General features: G+C 37.9%; 2 protein-coding genes across 4 annotated transcripts in view; one reads left to right on the top strand and one right to left on the bottom strand.

The window, feature by feature from the left end:
* Positions 1–80: 80 nt before the first annotated feature.
* Positions 81–3,563, top strand: acbd7 (acyl-CoA binding domain containing 7). The gene is made up of 4 exons (XM_088928471.1): positions 81–356; positions 2,470–2,587; positions 2,687–2,749; positions 3,270–3,563. The coding sequence occupies exons 1-4, from the start codon at positions 345–347 to the stop codon at positions 3,341–3,343; spliced, it is 267 nt and encodes an 88-aa protein (XP_088784597.1). The 5' UTR covers positions 81–344; the 3' UTR covers positions 3,344–3,563.
* olah (oleoyl-ACP hydrolase) overlaps positions 3,532–13,561 on the bottom strand; it is a 12,168-nt gene continuing 2,138 nt past the window's right edge. The window contains exons 1-7 of one of the 3 annotated variants that reach the window (XM_088928469.1): positions 13,523–13,530; positions 13,009–13,139; positions 10,929–11,067; positions 10,453–10,552; positions 6,914–7,083; positions 5,451–5,533; positions 3,532–4,138 (exon numbers count right to left, since the gene is read on the bottom strand). In XM_088928469.1, coding sequence (XP_088784595.1) covers positions 3,993–4,138; positions 5,451–5,533; positions 6,914–7,083; positions 10,453–10,552; positions 10,929–11,067; positions 13,009–13,138 — 768 coding nt within the window. In that variant the 5' untranslated portion in view covers position 13,139; positions 13,523–13,530 and the 3' untranslated portion in view covers positions 3,532–3,992. Of the gene's footprint in view, positions 4,139–5,450; positions 5,534–6,913; positions 7,084–8,978; positions 9,093–10,452; positions 10,553–10,928; positions 11,068–13,008; positions 13,140–13,522; positions 13,531–13,561 lie in introns of those variants that run through there. The other 2 variants (XM_088928470.1, XM_088928468.1) reach the window with 2 other exon arrangements.

The raw sequence follows: 13,561 nt of genomic DNA, 5'->3' as shown, positions 1-13,561 counted from the left end.
TTATTCGTTTACACGTTCAGGTCCATGCGTTGGCAATATTGACAGTTTTACATGAAGCGACGTCTGCTGTTTGCATTCAGTAACCTACAGGCGAATACGAATTCACCGGGAGGCAAGACGGAGGGGAACGCGGTTGAAAATAAAGATCACCCTGGAGAAAAGAGGCTTATTCAGCGAGGTGATGTCATTTCGGATGCGGTGTACAGCGACAGCCAATCAGACACTGCTACCTGCCCAGCTGCGGAGAAGGGCCCTCTCTGGCTGCGGAATATATAAGCGCATAATTAAGGGAGATTGCAGGATCCTTCAAGCAATTAATCAAAGAGGAGCTGCGGTCCGCAAAAATGTCTCTGCAGGTAAATACTGATACTAACATAATACGAACAAAGGTACCGTCCTTTGCTCTTTTTATCCATGTCTATATAGCACGTTCTGATATTGACGATAATTCGCGATTTCATTCATATTTAGGGAGCCTAATGTTTTTGCAAAACTGTTGTTGATGTACAGCCTCCGTTCGTTGGCAACTGTTGTTGTTGGTAACGATTTGTGATGGGATGTCGGTTTTACTGTTGTTTTTCACCTATTTCAGAGGACTTTAAAATCTTTCGCTGATTTGCTTGTACAGTTCACCGCCGCCGCCGCAGGAATTTCACTGCAAGATGCCGCTTTGCATAGATAGTACTGTGTTACAATTTTTTTTTAATATTTAGTTTTCCTTCCAGATTGAAAGCGCCAACGTCATGTACGCGAATAGGCACCAGTTCATGTAAACTATCGAGTAACTAAATCTTTGAGGAGCAAATATGTCATTTTAACTTGGTTAAACCATCCGCTCATTTAATTTGTAATTATACAGTGTCAATATGTAGAACACTTATGGTGAAGGATTATTTTATGAATGTCAAATTAAGGCGACACCAGAAAGTGAATTCGCCTGGGTAAAAAAAAAAATAAACATCAGAAGAGTAATTGAAATAAGTCTCTTAAATTCCTGAAAGTAGAGTTAGAGTATCTAATTTCACATTTAGAATTGGTTAACGCGGAAGACTTGTATTGTGTGTGTAGATGAACTGTGAATTGCTAGTGGTTCAGCAATGTCATAATCACTTACCTAATCACAATCTTGGTAAAATTAATAGAAGCATTTCCTTTAAAATAAATAGACAGCGTTCACGCCACAGTTAGGTTATAAACGACCTTTAGACTGCCTCTTCCCAAAGATTTAAGTAGGGAAAGGACGGTAACCGTAAGACAGCCATTGTTACTACAAATTCCAGGCATTAGCGATTTCTAACAATGCGTCTTTGTGTTCTGGAAATCTTTTTGCAGTGTAGTGCTGGTAGTTGTAAAGAAATCCGACAGCTGCATTACTTTAAACCAGTTACACAGGGAAATTAATTTGTTACAAAAATAATAATAGAAGACTCACAATGATTAAAAAATACTAAATTTAAATAAAACTATCAATTGAAATGTTTTTCTAGTTACCTAATTTAAACTAATTGGGGGGAAAAAATAGAATTTACCAATATTATATTTTTCATGCAGATTTTCGTAGTTAGAACTAGACCTATGTCAAGTACACTAGTTGTATTTTTATGTCAACTGCAACTTTAATGTAACAGAGAGCAAGCTGGTTGAAATACCTTAAGATATTTCTAAGAATAATGCTAAGTTAGGGTGGGTAGCTGCGTCGGCGTCTGTAGTCTGCAAAGGAACAAGTCATAGGTTTATTCCATGCCGAAAAGAGAAGAGGGAAAACACAACGTTTCGGCTGTGAAGCCCTCTTCAGGTGTGAGAAAGACAGGGCAGACAGCAAAGATTATATAGCACAGAATGCAAAGTTAGTACAATCAATGAAATCAGGACTGCAGAGTACTATTTGTATACTTTCTCACCTCAACCCTTAGGACAGGGATAGTAGCATGGACCAGAAAACGTATATTAAGGAATCAACTATTGTGTGTAGGCATCGGGCAATAATTATGCATTATTTTAAATATCTAATAGACATATATCGTTTCACACTTGAACTGTGTTCTGTAATGCCAGTAAAAAGTGGCTATTTTAATCAAGACACGTTGATAATGGAATCTAAGACTATTTTCAGTGTAAATTGATATCCTTGTTTTTCTTTTGTTAGGCATGTTTATAATCCACTAATTCACCTTTAAACATTGACACTCATAAAGCATGCAGTTTAAATCGAATTTGGTATTTATTACCAAAGAGTGAAGTCGCAGGATACTGTGGAAAACTGAACAAACAGGGAATCATCAGTCTGTTCTCTGAAATATGCGTATGCGTCGTCTTCTTAACCTCGCTGTGGTCCGGTTCCTCACACTAAAATGTTTGGCGGCTGCTTTACAAGTATGGAATCCACACGTCGATGGGATCGAGTTTGAGATGGTTCATTTTGCGCAGTGCCCAGACCTCCTTCATTCTGACTATCTTGTTTTCTATCAGGCTGATTTTGAGAAGGTGGCTGAAGATGTGAAGAAGGTGAAGTCCAGGCCAGAGGATAAAGAGCTCCTTGAGCTGTACGGACTTTACAAACAAGCTACTGTCGGTGATAATCATATAGGTACAAGCCTGGTCTCCTTTAGGCCATCTTTCTTTGGGAGAACTTTTGACATTGGAGTTGCGTGTAAGTGAGTTATTTTTTATCCCATTTCCTTCTCAGATAAACCTGGGTTGTTCAACCCGAAAGCAGATGCCAAATGGGAAGCTTGGAATTCCAGAAAAGGTAAAGTGAAAAATATAAATGAACCTAGATTGATCCTTCAATATAATACATTTCTCTAATGCTCTATTAGAAGTAATAGTGCAGTAGTCTTTGTATGAACACAGGAAAATGGTTTATGCAGGCTGCTTTTGTTTTTACAAAGTGTTCTAGTCTACTTAGACTGTAATTAATGTGGTTGATGGGAGAAGACGCAGACATGAAGCTGGTTGCGGACTATGGTACTACGCATCCCTGGAAAGATTGTCTATTTTGTGATGTACTGTAATTGGGGGGTTTTACACATTACTGTGTACTTTTTATTTTCACTGTGGTTTGAAATGCTCTTATCAGTGCCAATTCTTTCCAACCCCCAAATATTAAAACAGCGTTGCGAGTTACAGAAGTGACTCGAGACAGTGCGGCTCTCTCCTCCTGCAGAGGACCCAGTCTTCATGGTGTGGTGGAGCTCTGCTCTGTGCTCAGCCAAGATCGGATCCCAACAGAGCCCGTTTAAAGCCTTGTTTCACTCCTTACCCAACAGGAATGTCAAAAGACGATGCCATGGCTGCTTACAATGCTCTTGCAAAGGACGTAATCAACAAATATGGGATGTGAAGACCACCACTCCAGCCGAAGTCAATCACTACCTTTTTATTTAGGGACCTAAGATGTCCTTCCACTCACCTGAGAATGCAGACAGCATAGAGGGTATTTTCAGTAGAGGATATTTAGTATTTTTAGTTTATGTTCAATTCATTTATGTAGCAGTTTGTTTTGTATATTTAACCTCTTATTCAACTGAATCTTAATAAACCTTTTATTGATTTAAAATTTACAAGGTCTTTGTCTGATAATTAAATTAAGATGACACAAAATAGCTATTTAAATGACAATTTAAAAACTAAACCAAAGCTATCATCCCGTCAAAGGGCAGGCTTGGCCAGAGGACTTCCAGTGTTTCCATTGCGGCACGATTCACAGTGCTGAAAACAATCACTTCTTCTCAGAACTGCTCCTAGATGAAATTGAATCAAAACTGGATACTTTCTTTGAGAACTGAAATAACCCATATCAGACATTAAATCAAATATATACACTATATTAAGAATTGTCATACTCTTAACATTGAGATCAAATAATAAATGTTGTTTTTGAACACTAGTTGATTGGAATATAAATGAACTACATTTTTTCTAATGTCTGTAGGATGTTCATCTGAATTTGGCAGATGCTGTAGATCATGATTTTATGGCAGAACATTGCATCATTTCATATAGTCCATTTCAGCAGTCTCTAGATGTCTTGTGATGTAATCCAATAGAATCTTTTCATTGGTTGGATCTTTTAAGTAAAAATGAGATCCTGGGAGCATTTTTATTGTGAATTCTCCACTTGATATATCTTTCCATGCTGTAAAAAAAAGCAGGATATTTTTTCCTGTTAACAATTAGTTCTTTCTGAAGTAAGTCTAAACATCTTTTCATAAACTTTAATATTTCAGCACTTTACCATAATCACTGAAATTCACAATTTTGCATAATTAATAAGAAAACGTTTAAATAGTAATTAACCAGTTAAAGAGAATCAGCCATTGAAAACAAAATCTTAGCCTTGAAAACCAAGAAAAAATGCTATTAAAAGGCCTTGCTACAGTCAAATGCTAATTCAAGTTTGTGATTTCTAATTAGCAGATGAAATGTAGAAACGTCATTAATAAGACCAAATTTGTTTCTTATTGTGGGAATTACAAAAGTTATAAAAACATCCAGGGATGCAGGGATCATGTTTAGAGGCCTCACTCTTTATTTTAAGTGTTCATTTCCTAAATGTTTACCTCCCATTTAAACACTAATTGACCGTATTTACATCTTCGCTTAAAGCCATTTTAGTGAAATTGTTTGTTGCCCCCTGGGCCTCTTAGTGTGAGCACTTAAGTTCAAGAGAAGGATAAATGCCATTTCCTGCCAAGAACAGCTTTCTGTGCATAAAAATGGAACTTTAGACCATTATGTCTTAGTACTTATTGTGCTAACACCTCTTTAACATCCCTAGCACTACTGCCATTGCAGCAATGCAGTGAATCAGAACAAGTAATAGGTTTATTCCTTGCTGAAAAGAGAAGAAAGAAAGCACAACGTTTCGGCCGTGGAGCCTTCTTTGGGTTACACCTTACACCCGAAGAAGGCTCCACAGCCGGAATGTTGTGTTTCCCTTCTTCTCTTTTCAGCATGGAATAAACCTGTTGTTCCTTTATATAAAGTATATGATTACCACACACTATATCAATCCCCATTGAAAAGAATGTTTGCACATCACATTTAAGTGATGGAAAGAATAAACCCATAAATATCCACCTGATGCAAAATCTAGGTGATTTCTAACTTCAGGGCTGAAATGCAAGTTTCACAGGTAGAGATCAGTAGTGCAGTAAGACAGAATTAGACCTACATTAACTGTGTTAAGTGGTTTCCTAGGAGCTACACAAGCTTGATACTGACCCCACTGGGATACAGCCTAAGAGACTGGCATCTTTACACAGGCCAGATTATAAAGCTAGACTGTGTGTGCCAGATTTTCTGGGTCTTGCTGTTCACCCTAAGACTTTTGGATGCCAAGATTCCAAAGTGCAAAACCAACGAAGCACCCAACAGTCACATTTGCTCATCTCTGAGCAGAGTTTACTCTGGCAGGCATACCAGAACAAAAAAAATGTGTTTCTTACCTTGGAGGTCATGTGGAATATCCTGAGTCCCATCAAAACACGTAACAGGGCAAGAGAGAATACTTCTTTCAGGCTTGGGGTATCTGTGAAACAGTTTATCCCACAAACATATTTTTCTCATTAGATGGCTTTTAAAATGATCAAGTTTATACAGGTTTATGATATTCTAGGAACTACTGAAGCTGAAAGCAACTCAATTTCAAAAGTAGGCAAAATGATCCACACAACAGGCTCAGCGTTTATTACATTTTTGTTTTCTTGATAGAATCGATCAAACCAGTCTGTAATAGCAATAAATATTTTTTGCCTCCCCAAGATACAATATAATGTTGTTTTGGAGCTGCTTGTTCTCACTAGGAACTATTTATTCCTATTTATTCTGAAATAATGGCTAAAGGATGATTGAGGGGAAAGTGAATGGAGAAAAGTACTGGCAAATCTTAGAGGAAAGATTCCATTGGCACGATGACCCAGAGAAGTGTTTAAGTGACCCTGTCAAAGTCCTAACTTGAATACACTAGGAAGTATCTGTGGCAAGACAAAACCTCATCAATGATCCCTAGCCAACTAGACAAATTGAGCAAGTATGCAGAAAATGAGCAAAAACTGCACCACCCTAATGATCTAGACCTATCTAGAGCTAGACTATTACAAATTATAAACTCAGTTATAATTGTCATCAAAGATGCATCCATCAAGTGTTGACAAAGGGGAGTGAATATTAATGCAATTAACATAGTTTAGTTTTTATTTTTTCTTTGCAGTTTTTGCCAACATTTAACTTCATTAACCCATAACAGTCCACAGTTTGAGAAGTCAAGTTCCGAATACAAGTGTTCATTTGAAAAGAAAATACACTGTCATAATTGGTAATTTAACAAAATGGGACATCTTTGAATATGTTTGCAGGGCAATACATTTAGAAAAATATAATTTTTGGATTGTATTGTTGCTGAGAGATCTAATACTGAACTTAGAAAATTTCATGTTTTCATTTATTATTGCAAGTTTCTCTTTCACTGTAACTAGAATATGAATGCATTTGAAGTCAACTGCATACAAGTCTATTGCCATCATTGTCTTTATATAATCATTCTTTATGTTTAATACCACACAAAACTAAACAGAAAATGTAAGAAGAACACCTAAGTTATATGTAAGCTGCCACTTTAAAACAAAAACCTCCCTCCAACACACACACACAAAAAAAACACAAAACTGTCAGGAAGTTGTAAAGGGAAAGTGGAGGAGCGGAAATGAAAAGGCTGTTTGAAAACCTCTTTCCCTATAACTCAGATAAAGGGTAACAATCAAACAGATAATTAAATCCAGACCCCCACTTATTACTGAATGGTATTTGAAGATAAATTGAGATTTTTTAGTTCGTCTCCCCTCTCTGCAATTGCCATGAAAAGATAAATAAATGCCTTCCCTTCGCACAGCCTGTTTATATTGAAAATTACCTATAGTTCTCAACAACACTGAGATCTGCTTTAAGGACAGGTAGAAAGAGCTTCAGAACTTCTTGGTTGGTTAGTATTTCTGGGGGCGTTCCTCCAATAGAAGTTAACCAGTTGAGAAACTCTTCATCCGAAAGATCACTCCTCTTTGTAGCACACAGACGGGCCTCTGACTAAAGAAAGAGTTGCTTTAAGAGATTTGCACATTTCAACTTACAATTTCTTGTAAAATGCATTTGTTCTAAAACCTCAGCTCTTCTACTCTCACACAGTGAACACCCCTGTCAAGGCTAGACTTTGTACTGTGATGTTGACTGTAGCCTGATCATCTTCACGCTAGAGAAAAGCACTCCCTGCTGCTTTTGTTGAAGTGCAGTAACAAAACCCTTCTATATCGTCTGAAATAATTTAGTGGCATAATATTTTCAAGAAATTATTTTTGAACTGTTAGGTTTGGGAGGGATTTTGCAACGCAAAGCATAGCGAAGTACTAAGGTTTTTACCACCTTCACAACTTTACAAAGTTGGTCAGTTCTACACAAGCGACTGGGATATTGTTGGCCAAATGGACGTTTTTTCCAACCTTAGCCACTGTACTGTATAACTGCTGCTGCAGACTTAATGATTGCATTCCTGTCAGTTTCCTCCTTATCCAGTTGCTCAGTTTGGAGGGCCTGATGTAGGCAGTGTATTAATGAAATACTTCACCAAGCTCAAGCAGACATTAAAGGATATTTGACATGTTTTCATACCCTCCTCCTAACCTGTGCCTTATACAACTTTATCTTTGAGCTGTTTTGAAAGCTCCTCAGTCATCATCATTTAATCATTGGTTACAATTCACTGTGGGTTCTTACAGAGAAAGGCGTATAAACATGTGAAACAGTTATAGCACATAGACTGAGACCACTCAATTAATTGTGGGCCTTGTTAAGGTAATTGTGTACACCTAACTTGAGGTTTGTCACAGGAAAGGTATAGAATTTAACAGTATATGATCAGGATTTTTCCATTTTTTCCTTCAAATGTTCTGTTTACTCCTGCTTTATCTACTTATTTCTTTTTGTGCATAATAAATATTATTCAGTACTTCAAAGTGCCATCACTGCAAGCTTTAAAGCCACAAAATGTGAATACTGTGTAAAACCGTGAATATTTTTACAGGCCACTATAAATCTGACTTTACAAAAGAACTGAGGAACAGATCAAACACACTTCTAATTAAAGTTTCTTCTGTTTGATGCTTAATTGAATAGATAGAACATTTCCACAGGTTTTAGGTTGCTTATGACTTAAACAATCTTAGAAAACATCTTAAAATGAACCACTTGGGCTTCAAAAGCAAGAAGCCTTAACTTCAGTCATCTCTAAGGGACCTCCTGGACTGTTTGAAAATGTGGTCTCAATGCTTAAAGCAATTCTCCAGAGGTCTTATGAAAAAATGATAGTTATTACTCAATATTATTACTTACCTTTACCCCAATTCTTTCTTAGCTGAATAATTTGAGCTACCCAACATTTGAACAACAACATATTTCCTGTGATACTGACGGTCTAATTTAAAATTAATAAAATGGGACTGGTGGTGGATATTGCTGATCTCCTGGTCTTATGAACTGTTCCAACAGGAACAGTTCAGGAGGGATTTATTATTCAAAAGTATTTTTCAAAGTACTTCAGTTTCGCAACTCATTTTAAATTGGTCCTGGGAAACAAAAGGTCAACCTGCAAAGAATACAGGCTGAAGTCTGTAATCAGAACTGGAATGATGTACAGTAGGTTCAAGTCTTAGATGTGGTACTATACCTTTGTGCAAGGTACTGTAGCTCACTAAAATCAGTACAATAGCCAGCTGTATAAATAAGTACAAACTTTAGACACTTTAAAACACAGAATGAAAAGGATACAAGTGCCAGCCAAATAGAAATAACGGCAAATGGCTCAGCTGGGATTAGAACTTTCACGTTTGCTTAGACCCTTGGTTTGCTGCAGTCAGAAGTAATAATGAGTTCTGAGACTGGCCAGGCACCACTGAGCTTGTAGTGTTTTTCAGGGAGAGCTTGATTACCCCTCCATTTGATGTTAACTGTACAGTAGCAGGCACAGCAAGGGTCACTGTGTGAAGAATGATGGATGGCTCAGGCACAGGATGTCTCAGAAGTGTGCACAGTCCTCGTCTTTGCTGTTTAGGGATGATGATTGATCAATATGCTGAATTGAAAGCTTAAGGACCCAGCTTACATACATAACTTCTATTATTTGTGCTACTTTCTAAATTAATCCATTCATTAAATTATACAATATAAAGTGAATTGCCTCTTTTTGTACCTGTCAGGTTTCTTGGGCTTATTCAAGATTCAATATTTATTGCCATACCAATTTAGTTGTACGAATTTGCCTCAGTGTGCTGTCAGTTGTCAGTAAAACAATAAGACATTAAAACACTTTAAACATTAAACACAACATAACATAAAACCATAAGGTAACAAGAAAGAATCTCATAAAATATTAAACTAAAATGAAATAACTGATGCATGAAAGGGGCTTATAGTCCGTTTACATTGTCAATAGTCATCATAAAGTACTAATGTGTAATTGGAAAGCTGTTCAGTATCCGGACAGTCTTACAGTAAGTCTTATTTAAGGAAACGAGAGGTTTTGGTCTTAATGGTTCTAAGTCTTTCAATCCTTTGTGCTGAATGCGGGTCTCATAGATCAGAGATGCAGGTCAGCTCACAGCCGATGGTTTTTTAAGCTGAGCACACAATTCTCTCCAGTTGACTCCTCTGCTCAGCTGTGGAGTTGCCATACCACACAGTTCTTGAAAAGGTAAGCACACTTTCTATCACAGCTTTGTAGAACCGCAACATCCCCTTAAGGGTGAACTATAATCCACAAAGAGGACCCATTCATAAGTAGCAGGGGCTTCTAAGTGCTGCAAGACTTAGGGACAGCATCTTCTACGGACCTACAGTATTTGTATGGAAACTAGTAGGGATCTAAACTAACCAATTTAGACAAGGATTTACATATCAGGCGCTCAAAGATTTTCATTATTACAGAAGTTAAGGCAACAGGTCTGTAATCATTCAGGCAGGTGATATTGGATCTCTTAGGTACAGGAATTATGATGGCAGACTTAAAAAAGCTGGTACTTTACACTGCTTAAGAGACCAGTTACAAATATCAGTAAAAAACGAGGCAAAATCATCTGCACACCATTTTAAAATTGCAGAGGATACAAGATCAGGGCCTGCTACTTTCCTGCTGTTCTGTCTACACAGCAGGTTCCTTACCTCACTCCTCTGTCACAAAGGGAGGGGTCAGTGAACTAGCCACTGCTGGCAGACTGCACAAGCCTGATGGAGCACTGTCAGAACAGCAGTAAAATTCATTGAGGATATCAATGATTCTCTTCTCAAGTGCTGATATATGTGTATACCACACTTCATCAACAAACCAACCCAACTGCACCTATTTACAGTATATGGACTCTTTCAGAAACAATTCCAAAACCAAGTATAAATATGACATATACTTACATGTGGAGCTGAAGCACCAGATACAAAGAGATGCACTGGCTCTAGACCATGAACTCTCTTCAGATGATCTGCTGTAGCAAAACTGGCCATAGCCCCAAAGCTGAGAAGGAAACATTTTGAAGTCAATCGCAAGCGCTTACCTGTTTATTTCTAATGGGTGATATGGGAATCTTTGCATTGTTTTGCTTTGTTACACTGCAAACCATTGCACACATGTGGCTGACTTCCAACATCAATGTTATACAAATCATGCTTGGCACACTGCTGTGAAGATCATTCAACCTGGTTGTGAGGTTTTAAAACCAGTTTATAACACTATTTAAAATAAAAATCAAAACGCATTTTGCCTTGCCATCATGCTTTAGATGTTTTATCTGGTGCCAATGCAACACACAGTAGGTCACACTGAACTTCTCTACACTCCGCGGTGCTCTTTACAGAGTACTCATGGCTGCTGTACGGCGCTATTTCCATACCTGTGACCAAACAGTGCAAAGGGCTTCTCTCTGAGGTCTGGCAACAGCGCACTAACCACTTCATCCACAACCTGCTGCATGTCCGTTAAGAAAGGCTCCTTTGCCCTGCCTTCTCTTCCAGGGAGTTTCACAGAGTAAACTGGACAAAAAGAAGGTAAAAAAAGGACTTCTGATCACATTTCTCTGATTAACTATGTATAGAAGTGAGGGACAGGACACTACATTTCCCTACTTGCAAGAAGGTTTTTTTCAGAGAATATTCAATATAGCACACAGAATATGTCAGACTCCAACATCAACCTGAATGCATTAGCTAATTGCTAATTTGCAAAAAGGTCAATTGGACTTCATCAAGCATTACTAAAATTAATATTGAAAAACATATTAGCACTAAGAAAACAGCTCACAAAACCTTTAGAGAAGCATGGGAAACTGCACCTTTAAATGTACACTACTCCTCCCAGGCAAGTCCACTGACCTGCAGTGCTGAAAACAACAATGGGTCACTGCTGGGGGAATGAAATTAGACACAGGCTGCTATTGTCCGCTCCTGTAAGAAAAAGTTCAATGAAGCACTGCTACCACAGCCACAGCAGAATTAGATGTGACTTGAAGGAGAATGTAAGTTGGAGCATTCAGGCTTGCGAAACGGGTCCTTTCAAAGGCTAATACCCTGAATCCGTGCCAGACTGGGGCCCAGTTTTCTGAAGAGCTTGGCATGGCAAAAAACTCACATCAAAACCAGTTTCCTGTATTTAAAACTGGTCTGGAATTCCAATGTTCTTTCCAAGGGAGAAACAGCAAAATCAATGCCAGAAATATCCGATGCTAATTAAGCAACAACTGTGTTCCAGAAAGAGAAAAAAAAAAAACATTTCCTAAGTCCATGAAGGAAACACGCTGCTTTTTAATGTTGATGTAAGAAGTGGTGTCGTTTTTTTAACAGTTCAATTTACATAGATTTGATGCTGTTGTTTCACCGTCGGCACAACAGCTGCTTAATGAGGAGGACAGAGAAAGAGTGTAGCAACATATTTCCTCAACCACTAGCTCTGAGAGGAGGAAACTGACGCAAGAAGAAGAACCCATCCCGAGGGTGAGCCCTAAAGAACGTTAAATTACACCCTGCATGAAACAGCCTACTGCATACTGGTTGAAAAGTTTGAATATTAATCATTCACTTGTAACACAAAGCCCTTCCATTGTTAAGATGGGGCTATACCCGTACCAATATCAAGAATAAATAAACTGTCCAGCGACGTGACAAATTGTGAACCTAATATGGGAATTCTTTTCATGTTGCAGTGTTGAAATAATTACACAGACCTATATTTTCTTCAGCCTTGACTTGCATCTATTTTTTGTGAAATGAGTTAGGACTAACCATCCCAATACAAACTTTAACTATAGAATGACTTCCATTTCATCACCCCTGAGTATGATTACGGGCCTACAAAGAAAAGACAAAACAATCCAATACAGATCTTTTTGTTACACCTGGTTGAGCCTGTCTTATTTTAATGTGTAGATGTTCCACACTCCTCACGTTTCTTCTTGTTGTTTGTATGGTTCTAACTGGAGAACATGTCCCATAAAATAAACTAGAGATTAAATTTTGGGCCCTGTTTAAAATAATGTATCTGCAAATGCAGCTCTTACCTTCATTTTAATCACAGCACAATTATGATTTCTGCCATTCTCAAAATTTTTCAGATAAATAACCGAAGCAGGAAACTGATAAAAACTGAAACTGAAAAGGATAGATCTGACGGCACAGTAAACACTGAACTCAAATTCTGCAAGAATTTCTAATTCTTCAATTACTGCCATTTTCTAGAAAATGACAATTATTGCCGAAGCACGGTTTTATCAGAGAAGCGTTTTCAAGCATGTTTCTCATTAACTAGCCTAAAAGACCTCTAAAAAAGGCAATTATAAAATAATCAAAAGAAATGTGACAGCAGTATCTAGATTTTGTGATTCTACATCCTATTGGCCACACAAGAGCTTGGAATGGTGCGATGTAGAAAGGGCTTGTGGGAAACGTTGTGTTGACAAAGCTGGGAAAGACTAACCTCACCTTCTACTGAACTGTTGAGAAGGTTCCCCCAGCGAGCATAATGAATAGAACCTCCTCCTGCCCAGGGGAAACACACCAGTCGCACCAGAGCGTCCGGACGCTTAGAGAAGCAGTTTATACTTTTCTTCATCCTAAAAAAAACAAGAGTTCTTGTCTTACACTGCATGTAACGTGTTTGAGATGCTTGCATTTCAATTGGAAGCATACTATATTTTCACTTACAGAAGAAATATTTACAGTATATAGGCAAGGTTGCTCAGTGTAAGACATACCCTCGGGGTTGTATGGTATTCAGAGCAAGGAAGCACTGTGCCTCACGAGAACGAATATTAATTAGCTCCTACTGTTTCCCAGCACTGCAAAGCGGAAATTTTCTAAATAGACTAACGTCTAATGTCACGTGTCTGCTTATTTTGATTTTAAAAATATGCAAGGTAGAATAAAAGATCTATTTTATTTCTTCTCAGTATTGTGGGACAATAAAAGCTCATTCATATTCATTGATATAATATACCGTATATAGAGATGTGTGCGGCTGCCACCCTTCGTCTAT

The sequence above is a fragment of the Atractosteus spatula genome, chromosome 12, assembly GCF_055471065.1.
Source record: "Atractosteus spatula isolate fAtrSpa1 chromosome 12, fAtrSpa1.hap1, whole genome shotgun sequence".
Lineage (NCBI taxonomy): Eukaryota > Metazoa > Chordata > Actinopteri > Semionotiformes > Lepisosteidae > Atractosteus > Atractosteus spatula.
The sequence above is the reverse complement of the archived record's forward strand: the minus strand, read 5'-3'. Positions and strand labels throughout refer to the sequence as shown.